Source organism: Amblyraja radiata, chromosome 3, assembly GCF_010909765.2.
Source record: "Amblyraja radiata isolate CabotCenter1 chromosome 3, sAmbRad1.1.pri, whole genome shotgun sequence".
Lineage (NCBI taxonomy): Eukaryota > Metazoa > Chordata > Chondrichthyes > Rajiformes > Rajidae > Amblyraja > Amblyraja radiata.
The window spans coordinates 110,065,270-110,089,928 of record NC_045958.1 but is presented as its reverse complement, the minus strand read 5'-3'; the positions used below and the strand labels follow the sequence as shown (position 1 = coordinate 110,089,928).

At 46.3% G+C, this 24,659-nt stretch overlaps 1 protein-coding gene across 1 annotated transcript in view; it reads right to left on the bottom strand.

Annotated features, from left to right (window-relative positions):
- mast4 (microtubule associated serine/threonine kinase family member 4) overlaps positions 1-24,659 on the bottom strand; it is a 369,378-nt gene that overhangs the window by 154,651 nt on the left and 190,068 nt on the right. Inside the window, exon 4 of the mRNA XM_033018827.1 lies at positions 22,405-22,436. Within this exon, the coding sequence (XP_032874718.1) occupies positions 22,405-22,436 (32 nt within the window). The remainder of the gene's footprint in view (positions 1-22,404; positions 22,437-24,659) is intronic.

Sequence of the window (24,659 nt, the reverse complement as noted above, 5' to 3'; positions counted from 1 at the left end):
CATTACACCAAACCAATTAACCTACAAACTTGTACGTCTTTGGAATGTGGGAGGAAACCAAAGATCACACGGAGGGTGGTGGGTGTATGGAACAAGCTGCAAGAGGAGGTAGTTGAGGCTGGGACTACCCATCGTTTAAGAAACAGTTGGACATGTACATGGATAGGACAGGTTTGGAGGGTTATGGACCAAGCGCAGGCAAGTGGGACTAGGGTAGCTGGGACATTGTTGGCCGGCGTGGGTGAGTTGGGCCGAAGGGCCTGTTTCCACACTGTATTACTCTATATCTTGGAGAAAACCAACGCATTCACCGGGAGAATGTACAAACCCCGTACAGACAGCACCCGTAGTCAGGATCGCACCCGGGTCTCCGGCGCTGCATCCGTTAGAAGGCAGCAACTCTACCGCTACGCTACCAAACATTTTGTGTCTATCTTCAGTGTAAACCAGCATCTGCAGTTCCTTCCTACACATATAGAAATAAGATAAAGGGTGTAAAGTGTAGAACAAGGTCCAAGCCCAGTGAAGCCCAATTAAAGATAGTTTGAGTGTCTCCAATGAGGTAGATGGGAGGTCAGGAGCACGATCTAGTTGGTGAGAGGACGGTTCAGTTGCCTGATAGAATTTACTAGACAAAGTGGGACCCGTTGGGACCCGTATAAGGAATAGGTGACGTTCCGGGTCGAGACCCTTCTTCAGACTGAGAGTCAGGAGATGACAAAGAGGACTGCCGGTCAGAAAAAAATGTAAATGCTTTGTGCCTGATAACTATTTTAATTGGAAGCTTCCAGTCATATGGGAAGCTTATCTCCATTATTTGCATTGAGCAGAAGCTGAGCATTTTGCAAACTACTTTGTTGTCTATGAGAGGGACTATTTGACTCAGTTGGTGAACCAATTGCTGAGTTTTGGGGAAAGAAAATGTAAATATGGGCGGCACGATGTTGCAGCGATAGAGTTGCTGCCTTACAGTGCCAGACCGGGTTTGATCCTGACAATCGGTGCTCCCTAGGACCACGTGGGTTTTCTCCGGGTGCTCTGGTTTCCTCCCACACTCCAAAGACGCACAGGCTTGTAGGTTAATTGGCCTCAGTAAAATTATAAATTGTCCCTAGTGTGTGTAGGATAGTACTGGTGTACAGGGTGATTGCTGGCCGGCGCAGCCCCAGTGGGCCGCAGGAGCCCATTTCCACGCTGTATCTCAAAAGGGTTAAGGGCCTGTCCCACTTGGCCGTCATTTGCGCCTCATTTACGCGTCATTTGTAAAATATGGTGACACGCGGTATCGCGCGGCACTCCAGGATTTCGTAGAGTAACGAAATCCTCACGCTCCACCTGCGTGACGTATCGCGTACGCACACTGACGCATTGGCGTCGCACGCTGGTTTCCCATCGTCTCACGTGTATCGCGTGGTGACGCATGGTTACGTCACCGTGCGTCAACGTCCGTAACCATGCGTCGCCATGCACCACAGGGTATTCTAATGACGTCACGCGCACCAGACGGCTGCGATGATGCGTGACGACGCGTGATTTGCGCGCGACATCGCGCATCACGATGCATCGACCTATTTTACATATGACTCACAAATGACGGCCAAGTGGGACAGGCCCTTTAAAGTCTAAAAGTAACGTGGTGAACTACAAATGAGCCATCTGGAGAATTGAAACCACTTGGTGCCAAACTTGGCAGGTCTGCCTGCAACACCTGGAATAACCGAGAGGTGAAGATGTTCGACTTAAAATACAATGAACAAATATTCACACGGGTTCAAAACTCCAATCCTGGTCATTCATTAAGATGCCATTTAGGATGGCACGGTGGCGCAGCGGTGGAGTTGAGACCCGGGATCATACCCAGGCCTCTGGCGCTGTAAGGCGGCAACTGTACCGCCGCGCCACCTTGACGCCCTCACCTCAGAACTACAGTGGAAGCAATTCATCTGCACGCCCAAAATAAATCTCTTCAAAATGAAACAAATCTTAAACTCGGTTGATGCAATGAAAGTAAATAACCAAATTTGCAGCAATTGGTCAGTAATCTTTTATTCTACCTCTGGGGCTAATTCCTGAATTCAATTTTGTCTGTTGAAATGTATACTGACAAATCGTACATAAGTTAATGCCGTACCTTTCACCCCAATTTTTTAAACCTTCTTGCGTGATCAAATTTAAGAAAGAGAATAAAATATGAAATGAAATGGAAGCATTGGTGATAGAATGTTCTTTGGGATTTGGCAACTTGGAATTGCAACCATCAAGGATCAGGCTTTGCAGCTTGCACGGCTATCAAAGCTACTTGAGCAAAAAATAGAAGATTAATTAATCTACTTTATGTGACCTTTGTTGAACGAGGAGATGAATGGCCCCACTGTGGTCTTTGCCAATTGTGGGCTATACCAGTTGCTCAATAAATGTGAGCACAGAGTAAATCTGCAGTGCATCTGTATTCCTCGGAGTTTAGAAGAATGAAGGGTGACCTTATTTAAACATACAAGGGCCCAAGGGTCCATCCTGAATAGATCAGAGGTGAGAGAGTAACGAACAAGGAGATATGGCTATAAAATAAGGGGCTGGTCATTTAAACGGACATGGAATATAACACCACACAGTGCATGAATGGGCCTATTTGCGCCTATCTTCGATTTAAACCTGCATCTGCAGTTCTTTCCTACACATGAAAAGACCCTTCGGCCCACCATGCCTGTGCTGAACGTGCAGCCATGATAAACATACCTCACCCGCCTCATACCCCTTAATTCCCTGCATAGTCATGCCCCTGTCCAAGAGCCTCTTAAACACCACTATCATATCCGCCTCCACCACCATTTCTGGCAGCTTGTTCCAGGTACCCTCCATCTTCAGTGTAAAATTAAAACCTTGCCCTGCATATCTCCTTTAAGCTTTGCCCCTTGTCTCTGACCACTGTAAATCGCTCGATTGTAATCATGTGTTGTCTGCTAACACGCAACAAAAGTTTTTCCCCATACCTCAGTAACGTGACAATAAACTAAACTCTTTGACATTTCCACCGTGTGGAAAAAGGTTCTGACTGTTTATGCCATCAATGTCCCTCATATTTGTACATACATCCATCAGGCCTCTCCTCAACCTCCGGCATTTACAATTTCTTCCCCGAATGTCGTGAATCTCTGGATTCCCTGCCCCAGAGGGAAATTGAGACTAGATAATAGACAATAGACAATAGGTGCAGGAGTAGGCAATTCGGCCCTTCGAGCCAGCACCGCCATTCAATGTGATCATGGCTGATCATCCCCAATCAGTACCCCGTTCCTGCCTTCTCCCCATATCCCCTGCCTCCGCTATCTTTAAGAGCCCTATCTAGCTCTCTCTTGAAAGTATCCAAAGACCGGCCTCCACCGCCCTCTGAGGCAGAGAATTCCACAGACTCACAACCCTCTGTGTGAAAAAATGTTTCCTCGTCTCTGTTCTAAATGGCTTACTCCTTATTCTAAAACTGTGGCCCCTGGCTCTGGTCTCCCCCAACATCGGGAACATGTTTCCTGCCTCTAGCCTGTCCAAACCCTTAATAATCTTACATGTTTCAATAAGATACCCTCTCATCCTTCTAAACTCCAGAGTTTACAAGCCCAGCCGCTCCATTCTCTTGGCAGTAAATAAATTGAAGTTTGGAGACAGATAAATACTGGAAAGACGGAGGGGTTGAAGGCGGTGCGGAGCTGCTACAGAGGAGCATGGAGGCCACTGCTGATCAACCTTAATCGTATTGAATGGTGGGAGAGACCTGGCGATTAACTTTTGCTCCCATTTCCTTGTGCTTCTTAAGAATGTTAACGGCTGCAGTTTAGGTTGGACTTGGACAACATGGAAACAGGTCCTTCTGCCCACCGAGTCCACACCGACCAGTGATCAACCTGCACACTAGCACTATCCTACACACACTGCGGACAATTTACAATTTTACAGAAGCCAATTAACCTACAAAGCTGCATGTCTTCGGAGTGTGGGAGGAAACAGGAGCACCCGGAGAAACCCACGCAGGTCACGGGGAGAACGTACAAACTCCGTACAGACAGCACCTGTAGTCGGGATGGACCCCGGGCCTCTGGCGCTGTGAGGCAGCAACTCTACCGCTGCGCCACCGTGCCGTCAGTATGAGAACATTTCCCCTCCCATGGTGTTGGTGTCAAAAAATAAATGCCTCGTCTTCCCTCAGGCAAAGGCACCAAGTGCTGGAGTAACTCGGCGGGTCAGGAAGATGTCTTGATCAATGCCTTTATCAAAAAAAGACCTCTCTGCCTCTTGCTACTTTGTTTTCTTGCTACTCTCACCTTATTGCACTGCTCGGCACATTGTCCAACCCTCTGAGAAACTAATTTGTCGAATGTAATTTGGTTGTTCACCTCAAGCCTTTCCCTAGTAATAGCTTGTCATTTTATGCACGTTTTATAATCTTGAAAACGGACTTAATTCCTAGTACATCAGATCCAATTCCACGAGCTGTCCTCCTTTCATCTTTTAATGTTTGCACTGGTTCAGTTAAGGGCCTGTCCCACTTAGGCGATTTTTTAGACGACCAGATCGCCGGGGTGTCGCCTGTATGGTCGTGAGTCGTCTCCTCAGAGTCGTAACATTTTTCTGGTCGCCGCTGGATTTTGAAATGTTCAAGACTTTTCGGCGACAGTCAGCGACCGTGGGCTTGTCGTAGCTTGTCTTCTCCTGACGTAGGTTGTCGCCGATTCTGACTTCGGTGAATTCAATTGTCGCCTAAAAAAATCGCCAAAGTGGGACAGGCCCATTGGTTCGCACGCCGGTTTATCGGCGACCTGCTAGGACTATGACAGTCGCTGGCAGTCGCCTAAAATATCGGCAAGTCGGACGGGCCCTTTATTCTTCGCTAGGACCTTCAAAGTCAAGGTTGCAGTTGCAATTTAGTTTATTGTCACATGCACCGAGGTACAGTGTAAAGCTTTTGCTGCGTGCTGTCCAGTCAGCGGAAAGGCAAGACATGATTACAATCGAGCCTTTTTCAGTGCACAGATATGCGATAAGGGGATATCACAGTTAAAGTAAGAAATGCTGCTGTAGGTGTGGAGATTTAAGAGTGTGGAGCGATTGTAATATGTGCTTGTAGATCTGCTTCTGTGGCAGGCACGCAAATAGTCACCTGGGTTGGGCGCCATCTTGGAATCTCTTTCGAATGGCCCGAGTGGGTGATAGATGCAAACCCTTCGGCCCAAGTCATCCATGCTGAACAAGGTTCTCATTGAAACATATAAGTTCAAGTTCAAGTTCAAGTGAGTTTATTGTCATGTGTCCCTGTATAGGACAATGAAATTCTTGCTTTGCTTAAGCACACAGAAAATAGTAGGCATTTACTGCAAAACAGATAAATGTGTCCATATACCATGATATAAATATATACACACATGAATAAATAAACTGGTAGTGCAAATAACAGAAAGTGGTTGCTAATAATCAGAGTTTTGTCCGAGCCAGGTTTAATAGCCTGATGGCTGAGGGGAAGTAGCTATTCCTGAACCTGGTTGTTGCAGTCTTCAGGCTCCTGTACCTTCTACCTGAAGGTAGCATGGAGATGAGTGTGTGGCCAGGATGGTGTGGGTCTTTGATGATACTGCCAGCCTTTTTGAGGCAGCGACTGCGATAAATCCCCTCGATGGAAGGAAGGTCAGAGCCGATGATGGACTGGGAAGTGTTTACTACTTTTTGTAGTCTTTTCCTCTCCAGGGCGCTCAAATTGCCGAACCAAGCCACGATGCAACCGGTCAGCATGCTCTCGACTGTGCACCTGTAGAAGTTAGAGAGAGTCTTCCTTGACAATCCGACTCTCCGTAATCTTCTCAGGAAGTAGAGGCGCTGATGAGCTTTTTTGATAATTGCGTTAGTGTTCTCGGACCAGGAAAGATCTTCAGAGATGTGCACGCCCAGGAATTTGAAGTTCTTGACCCTTTCAACCAACGACCCGTTGATATAAATGGGGCTGTGGGTCCCCCTCCTACTCCTTCCAAAGTCCACAATCAGTTCCTTGGTTTTGCTGGTGTTGAGGGCCAGGTTATTGCGCTGGCACCATATGGACAGTTGCTCGATCTCTCTTCTGTACTCTGACTCATCCCCATCAGTGATACGCCCCACAATAGTGGTGTCGTCAGCGAACTAAGATTGTTAAGAGTTGGACACGCTAGATGCAGGAAACATGTTCCCGATGTTGGGGGAGTCCAGAACCAGGGGCCACAGTTTAAGAATAAGGAGTAAGCCATTTAGAACGGAGATGAGGAAAAACTTTTTCTCACAGAGAGTGGCGAGTCTGTGGAATTCTCTGCCTCAGAGGGCGGTGGAGGCCAGTTCTCTGGATGCTTTCAAGGGAGAGCTAGATAGGGCTCTTAAAAATAGCGGAGTCAGGGGATATGGGGAGAAGGCAGGAACGAGGTACTGATTGGGGATGATCAGCCATGATCACATTGAATGGTGGTGCTGGCTCGAAGGGCCGAATGGCCTACTCCTGCACCTATTGTCTATTGTCTATTGCCCAAACTCATTCTCCTGAATAAAGCCCCAGCTTGTTCAACCTCTCCCTACAGCCCAGTCCCTTGTCCTCTCAACATCCCGGTAATTCTGGCACAATAAAAATAGCGATGACGAGATGGTTAATGGTTAATGGTTAATGGCGAGAAAAATAGTCGCAGGCAACAGGATGGCACTAACACAAGAGTAAAATGAGCAAAGCCAACCTCAGCATAGGAACAAGCGCTAGTGTTGGCTAATCACACAAAACCTCCCAATATATTCACCTAAGCTCATTGAGGGACTCTGCTTGCAGTCTGCTTCTTAAAGGGCCTGGCCTACTTGGGCGACCTAATCCGCGAGTTCTGGTGAGTTTGCCCTCGACTCATACTCGCAGCATGGTCGACACGAGGTCATAGGAGGTCTTTGTAACTCTCCTTCATGCTCGAGAGTAGTCCCCGCGTACTCGATGCCTCAGCTAGGTCGCGGCGTATTTTTCAACATGTTGAAAAATGCCCGCGAGTAAAAAAAGGTCACCATGGAAAAAATCGATACTTATTTTACTCGTAGGTTTTGTCGAAGTAGGTCGTAGTAGGTCGGCATGTTAGTCGTAGGCAATCGAGGGTAGTCGAAGGTAGTTGAAGGTAGTCTTCATCATAGTCGAAGGGAGATCGAAGGAGGTCGTCTTCACTCTCCACTATTTGGTGTCCAATTTTCCCGAAGTTAGTCGTAGCTAGTCGAAGCTAGTCTTCAACATAGTCGAAGGAGGTGGAAGGAGGTTGAAGGAGGTCTTCTACATAGTCGAAGGAGGTCTTCAACATGACATTTTGTCAAACTCTCCTAAACTCGCCAATTAGGTCGCCCAAGTGGAACAGCCCCTTAAGCCTCTTTTGCCAAAGCATATAGTTTTATATTGTCAGAAATGGTTCATAAATGATAGGAGCAGAATTAGGCCGTTCGGCCCATCACATCTATTCTGCCATTTTATCATGGCTGGCCAATCTTTCCCTCTCAACCCCATTCTCCTGCCTTCTCCCCATAACCCCTGACATCCGTACTAATCAGCCATAAAAATGGCTTGGGTTTACCGCAGTCATGTGTATCGAGGCATAGTGAAAAGCTTTGCTCTGCATTTCTATCCAATCAAACCAGATAACACAAATTTGATAGACACAAAATGCTGGAGTACCTCAGCGGGACAGGCAGCATCTCTGGAGAAAAGGAATAGGTGGCGTTTCATTTTTTTTCCATAGCAAGCAAGCAGGTTTATTTAAGCTGCACATTTCAGCAATAAGGCAATTCAAAGTGCTTTCCATAAAGCATTAAAGAGCAATTAAAAAGAATAGAAAATAAAAACTAATTCAAATAGAATAAGACAAGTATAAAATACAAGAATAAAAGTTACAGTGCAGTGTATGAAATTAATAATGATTTAATTAAATTAAAGGCAGTCAACAGAAAAGTCTCCAGCCCCGATTTACTGAGATTTGGAGAGGACCTGCATTTTTCTGGAAGTTTGTTCCATATATGTGGTGCATAAAAACTAAATGCTGCTTCTCCAAGTTTAGTTCTGACTCTGGGGACAGAAAGCAGAGCTGGTAGTCATACCTCTAGTTTCCCTCTCCCCTTAAACGCGGTCTGAAGAAGGGTCTCGACCCAAAACACCACCTATTCCTTCTCTCCAGAGATGCTGCCTAGCCTGCTGAGGTACTCCAGCATTTTGTGTCGATCTTCGGTGTGAACCAGCTTCTGCAGTTCCTCACTGCAGTGAATAATATACATGAATACAAACACAAGTACGAAAGGTACGACGGAGAGGAAGATAGCAGAGTGCGGAATATAATATCTCAATATTGCAGCGTAACAGTTCCCGAAATTAAGCTCAATTTCCACATAATGGAAGTATGGGAAAAATGGGACTGTAACCTTAGCTCAGTTGTTCCCAACCTTTTTTAGCTCATGGCCCCCTTGGGATCTTTTAATTTTTCTGTGGCCCTCCCTGACATTATTAGCGGAAAAAAAGTACTTCAATATTATAATACCTTCCATAAAAATATCAGTGTCTATGTGAAAAGAAAGAGATTAGTTATATTATCTAAATGGTGGCCGACTAGGAAAAGGGGAGATGCAGCGAGACCTGGGTGTCATGGTACACCAGTCATTGAAAGTGGGCATGCAGGTGCAGCAGGCAGTGAAGAAAGCGAATGGTATGTTAGCTTTCATAGCAAAAGGATTTGAGTATAGGAGCAGGGAGGTTCTGCTGCAGTTGTACGGGGTCTTGGTGAGACCACGCCTGGAGTGTTGCGTACAGTTTTGGTCTCCAAATCTGAGGAAGGACATTGTTGCCATGGAGGGAGTGCAGAGAAGGTTCACCAGACTGATTCCTGGGATGGCAGGACTGTCTTATGAAGAAAGACTGGATAGACTTGGTTTATACTCTCTAGAATTTAGGAGATTGAGAGGGGATCTTATAGAAACTTACAAAATTCTTAAGGGGTTGGACAGGCTAGATGCAGGAAGATTGCTCCCGATGTTGGGGAAGTCCAGGACAAGGGGTCACAGCTTAAGGATAAGGGGGAAATCCTTTAAAACTGAGATGAGAAGAACTTTTTTCACACAGAGAGTGGTGAATCTCTGGAACTCCCTGCCACAGAGGGTAGTCGAGGCCAGTTCATTGGCTATATTTAAGAGGGAGTTAGATGTGGCCCTTGTGGCTAAGGGGATCAGAGGGTATGGAGAGAAGGCAGGTACGGGATACTGAGTTGGATGATCAGCCATGATCATATTGAATGGCGGTGCAGGCTCGAAGGGCCGAATGGCCTACTCCTGCACCTAATTTCTATGTTTCTATGTTTCTAATTGCACATATATTCTCTTTTATTCTATTCCACAAACATCAAAAATATTTCAACTACATAGATTTAAATTTATTAGAACTGAAATTTAGGAGGCAACAGGTTGGTAGCTCTGTGGCCCCCTTCATTGAACCTGTGGCCCCCTAAATCCCAAAGTTTTTCTATCGCCCCCCCCCCCCCCCTGAAAATTTCCATGGCCCCAGGTTGAGAATCACTGCCTTAGCTTATTTGACTAGACATTTGACTAGAGGTTAGAGAAACAGCGTGGAAACAGGCCTTGGCCCACCCAGTTCATGCCGTTCAGCGATCCCCGTACACCAGCACTATCCTACACACACTAGGGACAATTTACAATTCACAGAATCCGATTAACCTACAAACCTGCACGTCTTTGGAGTGCGGGAGGAATCCGGAGCACCCGGAGAAAACCCGCGCGGTCACGGGGAGAACGTGCAAACTCCGTACGGGCAGCACCCAGAGTCAGGATCGAACCCGGGTCTCCGGCGCTCTGTGTTAGCGACTCCACCGCTGCTGAACACTCTGTTACCTTCATGCTGTTTCCTGTGGTATCACATGACCACAAGGCCCTTCACTGTGGGTGAGACTGGTGCACCCACAACAACCTCTGCGGTTCCTTCCTACACATTTCATCTGCTCCATTGCGAAATCTCCTCAAGGTGTTCCCACTTTGAAGACGATCTCCTCCTGTCTCCGACAAGAGCTCTGAAACACCCTCTCTCGCTGCTCCCCCCTCTGTGATTCCTCCTGTGCTCCAGTTCTTGTTTTCACACCTTATTCTTCCATATCTCTAATTTCTCTCTCCCCCCCCCCCCCCCCCCCCCCTGAGTCCAAAGAAGGGTCTCAACCCAAAGCGTCACCCATTCCTTCTGTCCAGAGATGTTGCCTGTCCCACTGATTTACTCCAGTCCAGACTTGGTGAGTGAAACAGCCAAAGGTAGGAAGACACAAAATGCCAGATGATTTGACATTTCGGCTCGACTCATTCTTCAGACTCAACCCGAAATGTCACTCATTCCTTCTCTCCAGAGATGCTACCTGACCCGCTGAGTTACTTCAGCATTTTGTGTCTTATCTTCGCCTTATAGCTGCATCTACAGTTCCTCCTTACACAGGAGGTAGGAAGAGTTCAAATGATTAGAGATACCTGTCTCTTTGCAGGCCGCACGCACTTCTGCTTCTGTCTAATCCACCTTCGGGAACTTGAGGTTTGGAGGAATGAGCTGCAGGTGCTGGTTTAGACTGGAGGTTGGACCACACCTACCTACCTGGGAACTTCTCTTAGATTGCGATCCATGCGATGAGAGAACTACACTACACATGCAGCACCGCCACTTTGGAGCTTCGAGAAGAATACCAGCGATACAAACAAAACAAGGAAGGAGAGAGTACATCGGGAACGAGGGGCTGTAATACAGGATATCATGCTGTTTGTGAAAGGAAAGTCTTAACCAAAGGGAATCTCCAAGTTCTTATGTCAATGACACATTGTTGATTTGTATGCACGGGATGTCTGCGTGCAGGATAACGTATCAATTTTTAATAAGACATTTCCATTACAGTTGACACAATGAATTTCCAAAGGTGTTTTCAAGGAGGGTTGAGCCATCAATTCTTACAGCTTCATGTGCTTTGAAACAGAATAAAACATGGGATTATAAATATAACAAGAGGATTTCCAGCTTCAAAATGAATAGCGAACGTTTGCTGGATGGTGCGATACCCCGAGGCTGAGTTGGGGGTTGGATTTCTTGGAGTGCAGGAGGTCAGCACAGTGGCGCCGCGGTAGAGTCGCTGCCTCACAGCACACGAGACCCGGGTTCAACTGCGGGTGCTGTCTGTACGGTGTCTGCACGTTCTCCCCGTGACCGCCTGGGTTTTCTCCGGGTGCTCCGGTTGCCACTCACACTCCAAAGACGTGCAGGTTTGTACGTCAATTGGCTTCTGTAAATTGCCCCTAGTTTGCAGGCTGTGAAACTGGAAATTGTGGAAGGAGTGTCGGGGTGATGTTTGGTACAGCACAGACTCGGTGGGTGAAGGGCCTGTTTCTGCGCTGCATCTCTGAACTAAACTAAGTTGAGTCTAGAAGAACAGTCTATCGCACCGTCCAGCATATTGGTCTGATGCTTTCAGTTTAGGTTAGATGAGGGATACTGCGTGGAAAAAGGCCCTTCAGCCCACTGAGTCCCCGCTGACCAGCGACCCCCACACACTAACACTTTCCGACACGCGCTCGGGAAAATTTATAATTATACCAAGCCAATCAACCTACAAACCTGCACGTCTTCATATGGAGATGTAACTATATCTATATAAACAAACTCCGTACAGACAGCACCCGCAGTCAGGATCAAACCCGGGTCTCTGGCGCTGTAAGGCAGCAACACTATCGCTGCGCCACCGTGCCGCGACAAGTGTGTCGGGAGTGTGTAGAACTAGTGTGTGAACGGGTGATCGATGGTCGGCGTGGACTCAGTCGGCCGACGGGCCTGTTTGCATGCTGGATCTCTAAACTAAACTCTGAACAAACATTTGACTGGCTTCTCACTTGCCTGGCCTTTTCTCTCGGGTATGTTTACTGTGTGTGACCCACTGTGTGGGTGGTCTTTGTTGTAGAGCTGGTTTCAGTGGGAAGTAAATTAAAATGGTAAAGGAGTCTGAAAAAAGGAGTCTGAAAAATGGAGTATCCACATTCTCCAGAGATGCTGCCTGACCCGCTGAGTTACTCCAGCACTCTGTGAATCGTCACCTATCCATGTTCTCCAGAGATGCTGCCTGACCCGCTGATTACTCCAGCACTCTGTGAAACGTCACCTATCGCCATGTCCACGAGAGCCCCGAGTACCTACGAGCGGCTATTACCGTAATTCTCCGAGTTCGAATCAGGGGAAATTCGTGAGAACTCTAGAATTACCTCGTACAGTGGGACAGCCCCATTATTCCGGCACTGTGTCCTATTCTAGAAATAAACCCAGCTAATAATAAACGTGGGATAATTTCTTTAGAAAATTCTACTGAGCAAATGATTAATTACGTGTGGGAAATTGATTAATAGGACAAATATCTAATCTTCAAATGCAGCCTGAGAAAATATTTTGAATAGTAATCGCTGAACTCATTGTGATTTTGTTTAGTTTAGAGATACAGCGCAGAAATATGGGCCGCATGGCCCACTAAGTCCGCGCCGACCAACGATCCCCGCACATTAACATATCCTGCACACACGAGGGACAATTTTACCAAAGTCAATTAGTTTACAAACCTGCACGTCTTTGGAGCGTGGGAGGAAACCGGAGCACCCGGAGAAAACCTTCGGGGGGAACGTACAAACTCCGTACAGACAGCACCCGCAGTCAGGATCGAACCCGGGTCTCTGGCGCTGTGAGGCAGCAACTCTACCGCTGCACCACCGTGGACACACCAAATATACTTCACACAAGGAAGTCGAATGACATTTTCCAACATCAGAAGCTCAAAATAACAGTGACAAAGTGCTTCTTTAAAATAAAAGGATCAAATTCCCTGCAGTGTTTGTCAGGTCTGGCTTTGACAGCTTAGTTCCTGAGGGCAAGGAAAGCCAGTGCAAGGTGCTGTCAGCTGTTAGCCTACATATTTTAAGCTCAGTAGTGTAACGACATGTAATGAAAACACACAAGTGCGTCTTGCGGGAACGTCGGCACTGCATCCTGAAATGTTCACACACGTTTTCAACAGACTTCTTCCAACACTTTAAAATATTCTTATAATATTGTCCGTGCTTCTCTGCACGGGCGCTTGTACCTTCTCCCCGTGACCTGCGTGGGTTTTCTCCGAGATCTTCGCTTGCCTCCCACACCCCAAAGACGTACAGGTTGGTGGGTTAATTGGCTTGGTATAAATGTAAATTGTCCCGATTGTGTGTAGCATAGTGAAAGTGTGCGGGGATCGCTGGCGGTGCGGACTTGATGGGCCGAAGGGCCTGTTTCTGCGTTGTGTCTCTGAACTAAACTAAACTAAACTAAACGACATTAAAATGATAAACAGAAGTCAGCTTGTATTCCAAAACAAAAATCAGAAACCAGAGGGCAGATCCTTAGTTTGGCTCTGCCAGGGAATGAAACTGCGCCGATAGTTCATAAGTTCTAGGAGCAGAATTAGGCCATTCGGCCCATCAAGTCTACTCCGCCATTCAATCATGGCTACTCCATCTCTCCCTCTCAACCCCATTCTCCTGCCTCCGTCCCACAACCCCATAACATGACAAAGAGGGTAACGAAGAGGAACTATCTGTCTCTGGTCTATCAGTGAAATACTATCTATCTCATGGGTGACCCTTGAACTATTTTGATCAGACTTTACTGGTTTTATCTTGTACAAAACATGATTCCCTGATCATGTATCTGTACACTATGAATGGCTCGATTGTAATAATGTCATAAGGTCGTATGTAATAAGAGCAGAATTAGACCATTCGGACCATCAAGCTACTCCGCCATTCAATCATAGTTGATCTATCTCTCCATCTCAACCCCATTCTCCTGCCTTCTCCCCATAACCCCTGACACCCGTACTAATCAAGATTCTATCTATTTCTGCTTTAACATCTACTCACACTTATACCAAGCCGTCTGTGGCAAAAGAATTCCACAGATTCACTACCCTCTGACTAAAGAAATCCCTTCTCATCTCCTTCCTAAAGGTACAACCTTTAATTCTGAGGCTACGACCTCTAGTCCTAGACTCTCCCACTAGTGCAAACATCCTCTCCGCGTAACGTATTGTCTTTCTGCTAACTGGTTGGCACGCAACAAAAGCTTTTCACCGTACCTCGCTGCACGTGAGAATAAACTAAACTGAACTGAGCCGCAGGTCGTGAGAAATAGACAAACAGGCATTTTGCAGCACATATTACACCCATGGAACTAAAATAATATCGTTTTAAAATGGCTTAAAATCATGGAAGCGTTAAATTTATCCAACTCTTGAGACTGTTTTCACTCTTGAGCAAAAATCGCTAGAATGCGACGGCCAGACCTGAGCAATTTAACTAATGTGCCAATTGCTAATCCTATGGGCAGACATCTCTGTCATCACCTTGTGTTACCCAGCGATAAAGAGCATCTACTTTCATCACATATTCGATAAGCCCCACCGCACAGTTGCAACGATCAATTCAGCTGAAATAATTTATCTGAAGTCTACCTTTACAACCATTGCCATAGCTTAATACACTGTAGGCTGGTTCCATCACAAGTGAACGGTCACCTAATGATTACAAAAGCACAGGAATTCAGAAGGTATGCAAGGTTTTTGAAAATTCCACGCAACCTGCAGTACAGAATGTGTCGGAAGGAACTGCAGATGCTGGTTTAAACTGAAGAATAACAATAGACATTAGAATAGACAATAGGTGCAGGAGAAGGCCATTCGGCCCTTCGAGCCAGCACCGCCATTCAATGTGATCATGGCTGATCATCCCCAATCAGTACCCCGTTCCTGCCTTCTCCACGTATCCCCTGACTCCGCTATTTTTAAGAGCCCTATCTAGCTCTCTCTTGAAAGCATCCAGAGAACCTGCCTCCACCACCCTCTGAGGCAGAAAATTCCACACACTCACAACGCTCTGTGAAAAAAAGTGTTTCCTCGTCTCCGTTCTAAATGGCTTACCCCTTATTCTTAAAATGCTGGAGTAACTCAGCGGGACAGGCAGCATCTCTGGAGAGAAGGAATAGGTGACATATCGGGTCGAGACCCTTCCGAGTCTGATGGACCCGAAACGTCACCTGTTCCTTTTCTCCAGTATCTAGAGTCGTACAAAAATGTCACAAACCCAGCACAGTTGAGTAGAGGATTTTGGTCCTGGTACAATCTTATTTACATGGGAGGCAACTATCACAGCAATAGAGGACTTTCAGGTTAGTTTTCTTGGTACTGATTGTCAACCAGGCCTGGGGTTGCCAACTTTCTCACTCCCAAATAAGGGACAAAAGGTCAAATTAAGGGACAAATTCCCGACGGTAATTCGTTAACCGACTCGACCGTGGCTGGGTGAATGATGAGTTGGCCCGGGTGCTGGACTGCACACAAAGCCCAGCCGGCGGGCCAACTGAGGAGTTCTGGCCCGGGCCGCGTGCAAAGTCCGACACCTCATCCAACTCACGAACCGATGATCGGCCGTGAGAAGTAGGGGTGGTGGTGATGTCGGCGGTAAGCGAAGGTCGGAAGGTCGGACAGCTGGCCGGGCTGCCGACCGACGCGGCCACGGGCGAGGCGCTGCTGCTGCTGCACTCCATGGGCTGCACTACGTCGGGATGGGTGAGGCAGGGCCGTATGTGCCTCTCCGACCCGACAGTCCCCTCGACCCGAGTAGTAGCAGTCAAATACGGGACAAGGGCAGTCCCGTATAGGACAATCCAATTTAGCCCAATAAACGGGAATTCCCAGCTAACACGGAACACTTGGCTACCCTATCCAGGCCCCATACTGACCTTTCTGCCCTGGGCCTCCTCCACTGTCAGAGTGAGGCCCAGCACAAATTGGAGGAACAGCACCTCATATTTCCGCTTACAACCAGGTATGAATTTAACTTCTCTAACTTCAAGTAACCCTTGGTTTCCCTCTCTCTCCATCCCTCCCCCACCCCAGTTCTCTGACTAGTTTCACTGCCCTTCTAATTAATTTTACTGATCGTATACCTTGTTGTCACCTTCCCCTCAGCCAACAATGAACCACTCTACATCTCCTTGATCATCGTCTGCTTTGATCTGTCGTTTTCTCACCGTACCCTTCCACGTCTCTAGACTCCCTCTCCCCTGACTCTCAGTCTGAGGAAGGGTCTCGACCTGAAACGTTACCTATTCCTTTCCTCCAGAGATGCTGCCTGACCCACTGAGTTACTCCAGTTTATTGCGTCTATCTTTGGTTTGAACCAGCATTTGCAGTTCGTTTAGTTTAGTTTAGAGACACAGCGCGTCTGTTAAATTAACAGGCCCTTCGGCCCACGGAGTCTGCTCTGACCAGCAATCTCCGCATGTTAACACTATCCTACACACACTAGGGACACTTTGCACTTATACCAAGCCAATAAACCTACAAACCTGTACGTCTTTGGTGTGTGGGAGGAAACCGAAGATCTCAGAGAAAACCCACGTGGTCACGGGGAGAACGTACAAACTCCGCAAAGAACGCACCTGTGGTCAGGATCGAACCCGAATCCACGGCGCTCCAAGCACTGTAAAAATGCCCCTGTCCCACTTAGGAAACCTGAACGGAAACCTCTGGAGACTTTGCGCCCCACCCAAGGTTTCCGTGCGGTTCCCGGAGGTTCCCGGAGGTTTTTGTCAGTCTCCCTACCTGCTTCCACTACCTGCAACCTCCGGCAACCACCTGCAACCTCCGGGAACCGCACGGAAACCTTGGGTGGGGCGCAAAGTCTCCAGAGGTTTCCGTTCAGGGTTCCTAAGTGGGACAGGGGCAGTTGGCAGCAACTCTACCGATGCGCTACCAAGCCGCCCCTACACTCTCTATAATACATTGCAAGCTAATGCAACAGTTAAATGTTTCTGTAGCAATGTAGAATGGTTCAGGAAATGATAGTCATTTGAGAAATGCTGTCAGAACTTGCCGAATCACTGAATGTCAGTTATTAAGTCGAGGGAAGCAGCAAAGTTACTTGTGTCACGGATGTTATAAGGCACAAATGAAATAAAGGCCAAACCTGATGCCATGAAGGAGGATTGTATTATATCCAATGCACCTCACAGAAATGCTCAAATAAACCAATCGATCACCTTGCACTGCAGTCACTGCATGCAGCCAGCCATTTTGAACATTATAAGATCACACAAATAGCAATGAAACAGACACAGAGAAGCAAGGTTTTATATTTAAATTGGACTGTTAAAGGAAATACCAGCTGCATTTTTTTTCCTTTTCCACAAATCACGGGATGTGTATCCAACTTGCAGTATAGTTATTAATTTATTGAATTTATAAAATGGTCACATATTTTTTGCTTGTGGGATGTTTACAGGCCTGTTGGTCAAGTGTTTTATTTTCATATGAAGTAAAATGGAACAATGAAGTTCTTACTTACAGCAGCATGACATGTCTGTAAACAACGTACTCGATAGATGATATGATTTTTTTTTAAATTAATAATTAAAAAATATATATTATAAAACAAATCAAAAGCCCGGAGCCCATAGTGAGAAGAAGGGGATCGCTGTTGGCGTGGACTCTGTGGGCCGAAGGGCCTGTTTCCACGCTGTATCTCTAAACTAAATAAACTAAAAGGAGAGGTAACATCATCAAAGTGCAGAGTAAAGCAGCGAATCAAACCGTGTCGCAAGCGTAAAACAATACGATGAGCTGCTCATTCGACAAATCAATGATAGCAGATCTACCACACATCCAGATTGAGGGACAGTTTCTTCCCAGCTGCTATCAGGCAATTGAATCATCCTACCACATCCAGAGAGCAGTCCTAAACTATTATCTACCTCATTGTTGACTCTCAGACTATCCTTGATCGGACTTTGCTGGCTTTATTTTGCACTAAACGTTATTCCCTTATCATGTATCTGTACACTGTAAACAGCTCGATTGTAATCATGTATTATCTTTCCGCTGACTGGTTCGCACGCAACAAAAGCTTTTCACTGTACCTCGGTGCACGTGGCAATAAACTAAACTAAACTGAACTGAACCAAGAGCACTGCCCGACAAGACGTTGTGTGAGCTGAAAGAAGCCGGATCCCGACTGTGAAGAAGATTTCATATCTCTTTCTTTTTCACTTCTTAGCAAACTCTCCGTTTTCCTCTGCGCTTTTTTAGTTTAGTTCAGAGATACAGCGCGGAAACAGGCCCTTCGGCCCACCGAGTCCGCGTTGACCAGCGATCCCCACACATTAGCATTAGCCTACACACTCGGGGCTGATTTACAATGTTACCAAAGCCAATTAACCCACAAACCTGCATACCTTTGGAATGTGGGAGGAAACCGGAGCACCCGGAGAAAACCCACGCGGTCACAGGGAGAACGTATAAATTCAACGTAACAATCCTTATTGAAGCCAACAAACCTGGAAACCTGCACGTCTTTGGAGTGTGGGAGGAAACCGAGGCATGCAGAGAAAACCCACCTAACAGACGGCACCCGTAGTCAGGATGGAACCCGGGTCTCTGCCGCTGTAAGGCAGCAACTCTACCGCTGCGCCACCGCGCTGCCCCTGGGGTAGTGCGAACTGAAGGAAGCTAGACCCAGACTGTGAGGATCTCATATCTCTTCCTCTGTCACTTCTTAGCAAGCTCTCCACTTTCCTCTGTGTCTTATCTGGTGGAAAAAACCATGTCACCTCTTGGATCAATTACACTGGAGCCAACCTAGTTTTGCTGGGTCACTATTATTGCCATGGAGTCCATAAAATTCCATGAGCTCTATGAAAAAGGTTGCTCTGAAATCAATCAGTTGTGCCTTAAAATCAATACATACTGCTGACATTTTCACTGGCTGACCTGGTTTAATTTAGAAAACACCAGCTTGCAGAAAACCTTCTGCTGCACTCGAGCTATGCAACTGTATCGGGACGCATCGCAGCACGGTTTGGGAACAGCTCCATCCAAGACCGCAAGAAATAGCAGAGAATGATGGCAGCAGCCCAGACCATCACACAAAACGGGGTACTGATTGGGGATGATCAGCCATGATCACATTGAATGGCGGTGCTGGCTCGAAGGGCCGAATGGCCTACTCCTGCACCTATTGTCTATTGTCTGAACCAACCTCCCTTCCATTGACTCCCTTTATACCTCACGCTGCACTCGGCAAGGCCAGCAGCATAATCAAGGACAGGTCGCACCCCGGCCACTCACCTCTCCCAATGGAGCAAAAGGTATAGAAGTGTGAAAACGCACACTCCCAGATTCAAGGACAGTTTCTTCCCAGCTGGGATTAGGCAACTGAACCATCCTACCAACAAAGGTACACAAAAATCTGGAGAAACTCAGCAGGTGCAGCAACATCTATGGAGCGAGGGAAATAGGCAACGTTTCGGAACGAAACGTTGCCTATTTCCTTCGCTCCATAGATGCTGCCGCACCCGCTGAGTTTCTCCAGCATTTTTGTGTACCTTCGATTTTCCAGCATCTGCAGTTCCTTCTTAAACATCCTACCAACAAAACTGTTCCGTACAGTTTAGTCCAGTTTGGTTTATTATCGCACGTACCGTTGTGTGCTTTCCAGTCAGCGGAAAGACAATACATGATTACAATCGATCCATTTACAATGTACAGATACGCGATAAGGGAATAACGTTGAGTGCAAGGTAAAGCCAGCAAAGTCTGGTCCGAGGGACGTCAAAGAGGTAGGTAGTAGTTCAGCATTGCTCTCTGGTTGTGATTCAGGATGATTCAGTTGCCTGATAACGGCTGGGAAGAAACTGTCCCTGAATCTGGAGGTGTGTGTTTTCACACTTCTGTACCTTTTGCCTGATGGGAGAGGGGAGAAGAGGGAGTGACTGGGGTGCGACTCGTCCTTGATTGTGCTCAAGAGTTCAAGTTCAAGAGAGTTTATTGTCATGTGTCCCTGATACGACAATGAAATTCTTGCTTTGTTTCAGCACAACAGAACATAGTAGGCACAAATACAGAACAGATCAGTGTGTCCATATACCATTATAAATATATACACACATGAATAAATAAACTGATAAAGTGCAAATAAACAGATTATGGGCTATTAATGTTCAGAGATTTGTCCGAGCCGAGTTTAATAGCCTGATGGCTGTGGGGAAGTAGCTATTCCTGAACCTGGTCGTTGCAGTCTTCAGGCTCCTGTACCTTCTACCTGAAGGTAGCGGGGAGATAAGTGTGTGGCCAGGATGGTGTGGGTCCTTGATGATACTGCCAGCCTTTTTGAGGCAGCGACTGCGATAGATCCCCTCGATGGAAGGGAGGTCAGAGCCGATGATGGACTGGGCAGTGTTTACTACTTTATGTAGTCTTTTCCGCTCCAGGGCACTCAAGTTGCCGAACCAAGCCACGATGCAACCAGTCAGCATGCTCTCTAATGTGCACCTGTGGAAGTTAGACAGAGTCTTCCTTGGCAAACCGACTCTCCATAATCTTCTCAGGAAGTAAAGGCTGGCCTTGCCGAGGCAGCGTGAGGTGTAAATGGAATCAATAGAAGGGAGTGTTTAAGAAAGAACTGCAAATGCTGGAAAAATCGAAGGTAGACCAAAAAATGCTGGAGAAACTCAGCAGGCGAGACTGCATCTATGGAGAGAAGGAATTGGCGGCGTTTTGAAGGGTCTCGACCAGAGACGTCGCTAATTCCTTCTCTCCATCGATGCTGCCTCACCCCCCTGAGTTTCTCCAGCATATTTTGTCTACCTTCAATAGAAGGGAGGTTGGTTTGTGTGATGGTCTGGGCTGCGTCCACAATTCACGGCAATTTCGTACGGTCATGGATGGAGCTGTTCCCAAACCAAGCTGCGATGCATCCCGATAAAATGCTGGAGAGCGTTCCTGAACTACCGTCTACCTCATTGGAGACCCCCTCGGACGATGCTTATTTCCTTATTCCTTCATTTTGTCAATCGGGAAATGTACGAGAGCTTTTCTGAACATTTTGCTGGAGCAGCAATTCACGAGGCAATGAAACCAACTGATCATTTGGACAAACCACGCCGTGGAAAATGTCCCAGGATTGGAATACGACTCAATAACAACTTCATCAACAAGTTCGCTGATGACACAACAGTGGTGGGTCTCATCAGTGACAATGATGAGTCGGCGTACAGGATGGAGGTGGAGCTGCTCACAGGATGGTGCAAATCCCACAACCTCATTCTCAACGTGGGAAAAACTAAGGAGATGGTGGTTGACTTCAGGAGGGCGGGAAAACAACACCATACACCTCTGCACATCGATGGAGCTGATGTGGAAAGGGTCAGCAGCGTGAAGTTCCTAGGACTCCACCTGTCAGATGACCTGATGTCCACAACCAACACCACAGCACTGGTCAAGAGAGCCCAGCAGCGACTACACCCTCTCCGAAGACTACGGAAAGCAGGTCTCCCCACTACACATCTACGAACTTTTTATAGGGGGACAATCGAGAGCACATTAACCAACGGCGTCACTTCCTGGTTCGGGAGATGCAAGGCGTACGAACGACACCAACTTGACAGGATTGTGAAGACCGCCAGCAGGATTATTGGTGCTCCACTCCCTTTCTTGCTGGACATATACAGGAAGAGATGTATCAACAGAGCCATCTCCATCATCAAAGACCCCTACCACCCATCGCATCACATATTCTCCATCCTGCCATCTGGGAAGAGGTACAGGAGCATTAGCTGCAAAACCAGCAGGATGCTCCTCAGCTTCTTCCCCCAGGCTATAAGACTGTTAAACGGACTTTGCCCCCTGCCAAAGTATCGCGCACCAACCACCAACCTGGACAGAGCCACTGTCGTGCCGCTGCCGATCGGAACGCCTGTTGATGTTTAGTTGAGAGTAGTGTTAAACTTGTTCATGATATATGTATTTTTATTTCTATTTATTTTTTACTGCACACTGAATGGACACTGGTTTGAGTAACGTTTTTTTGTTTCCTCTGGGTATGCGAGTACTCAGGAAAATAACAATAAAGATATACAAGTTCATACATAGCTTCCCAACACAAAACGGACTATAAATAGTTAACTGTAAACAGCAAGCAGAGAGCAAATGAAGAGTAACCACAATTCTTCGAGCAATTATCTCCTTCTTCGAGCAGTATAAACACAATATTCATCAACTATGGAGCCATTGAAATATCCAACACATGTTCACCAGCTGTGAACGGCAATGATCTCACCGCATCAACAATATAATGGCTTATTTGCATGAAGATGTCACAGAAGGTCAAAGCCTGTACAAGATTAAACATTTATTACAGTGCTCCAGAAAGCTGCAACAATACCTCCAATTTTAAAAAGGTTTAAAAACACATCAAGCATCCATCTGTGGGGAAAGTGGCATGATTTAAATCCGTTCTACTTACAGACTTCCTCTGCGTGGAAGGCTCAATTCTTTCTGCAAAAGAAAACATAAAGTGGCATTGAAAGCGATTGCTGTTATCAACTTAGTTACTGTCAGCATTCAGCACCCCCATAAGCTTAAAAATTACAGTTTAATGACTTCAAATAATAAAATACTTTTATTATTTGTGCACTATATACTGCAAGGGCCAGGGAGCGAGCGGGTAAGATCATCTCTGACTCCTCTCACCCTGGCCACAAACTCTTTGAATCGCTGATACACAAAAAAAAGCTGGAGAAACTCAGCGGGCGCAGAAGCATCTATGGAGCGAAGTTGCCTATTTCCTTCGCTCCATAGGCGCTGCTGCACCCGCTGAGTTTCTCCAGCTTTTTTTTGTGTACCTTCGATTTTCCAGCATCTGCAGTTCCTTCTTAAACTCTTTGAATCACTTCCCTCTGGAAGGCGACTCCGGACTGTCAAAGCCGCCACAGCCAGATAAAAACAGCTTTTATCCACCAGTGGTAGCTCTACTCAATAACCAAAAATCTGGAGCCTCCTTTTGCTCTGGTATTTTATTTAATTCACATGTTTAATCGATAATGTTTTATTATTAATGTTTTATGTGTCATTCCGAACTGTCACTGTATGTCATGTTGTCACTTGCGGGCGGAGCACCGAGGCAAATTCCTTGTATGTGAATACTTGGCCAATAAACTTATTCATTCATTCATTCTAGTGTTTTTGTTTTTGTTTTTTTTATTTTTTTATTTATTTATTAAAAAAAAAAAAAAAATTATTTATTAGAAGTAGACATATTATAAAATGTAGTTACATATTATAGTAAAAAAACTTTTCATATACATCAGTCATACATTATTAAAATTTTCCATCATCAATTACCTCTGCTTCTAGTGTTTTTATTTTTTATAGAAAGAGGGAAAAAGAGAGGGTGGAAAGTTACAAATAAAAAAGAAAGCAAAAAAAAACAACAGAAAAACAAGGGAGGTGGAATGGGTTACCTGTAACATCAATGGAGATAGGTTCGTAGGTTATAAAGTATAGCTTTTCATCTATTCCTGAGTTCAAGTTTCAGCTGGGTCCTCGTGCTGTGCCAATCTATCCCTTCAGATAGTTAATGAATGGAGCCCACATTCTAGTGTTTTTATACGCTGGTTATACTGTATAAGTTTTACAGTTTGCAAGTAACACCTTACCTCGTGCTTATATGCGTTAGGAGCAGACTTAGGCCATTCGGTCCATTAAGTCTACTCCGCCATTCAATCATGGCTGATCTATCTCTGTCTCCTTACCCCATTCTCCTGCCTTCTCCCCATAACCCCTGACACCCGTACTAAGCAATAATATATCTATCTCTGCCTTAAAAATATCCATTAGCCTCCACAGCCTTCTGTGGCAATGAATTCCACAGAATTGTGATCCTCTGACTAAAGAGATTCCTTCCTCATTTCCTTCCTTTAATTCTGAGGCTGTCACCTCTGGTCCTAGACTCTCCCACCAGTGGAAACATCCTCACCACATCCAATGACCTGAAGGAACATTTCAAGGAAAGACACAAACACCTGAACCATTTCTGTTCATTTTGCAAGTTCCTAGATAGATCTTCGTACAAGCCTATACTGGCAACTTTATTTGGGGGGGGGGGGAATGCAAAATTCCAGAGGAACTCAGCAGATCAGGCAGCATCGGAAGAGGGAATGGACAAGCAACTATTTGGGCGGTAGCCCTTCTTTAGACGGGGGGGGGGGGGGGGAACACATTATTGAAAGAGAAGGACGGCACGACTTTACTGGACTTTGTCTTGCACGAAACATTATTCCCTTTAGCATGCAACAAAATGAATGAATGAATGAATGAATAGGTTTATTGGCCAAGTATGTACACATACAAGGAATTTGCCTTGGCGCTCCGCACGCAAGTAACAACACGGCATACAGTAAACAATTAAGAATAAAACATAAAACATTAAAACATTAAGAATAAAACATTATAGTTTAAACATGTGTGGTACATCTTCTCCGTGGATTGTCACTTTGTCGTGGGGGAGAAGCTTGTGTGGTCCTGAGATGCTGAGAGCGATGCCGTCTGGAGCTATGCTCCTGGTAGGGCTACCCATGGCGGTACGGTCGAGGGGGAGGTCTCTGACAAAGAGCAATCCAACCAAAACCTCAACGGTGGAACAGGCGGAGGACGATGGCTGACCTTAGTGGAGCGTCACAACGGCTGGGAAGGCGGATGGGGGCTGCAGCAGAAAATGGT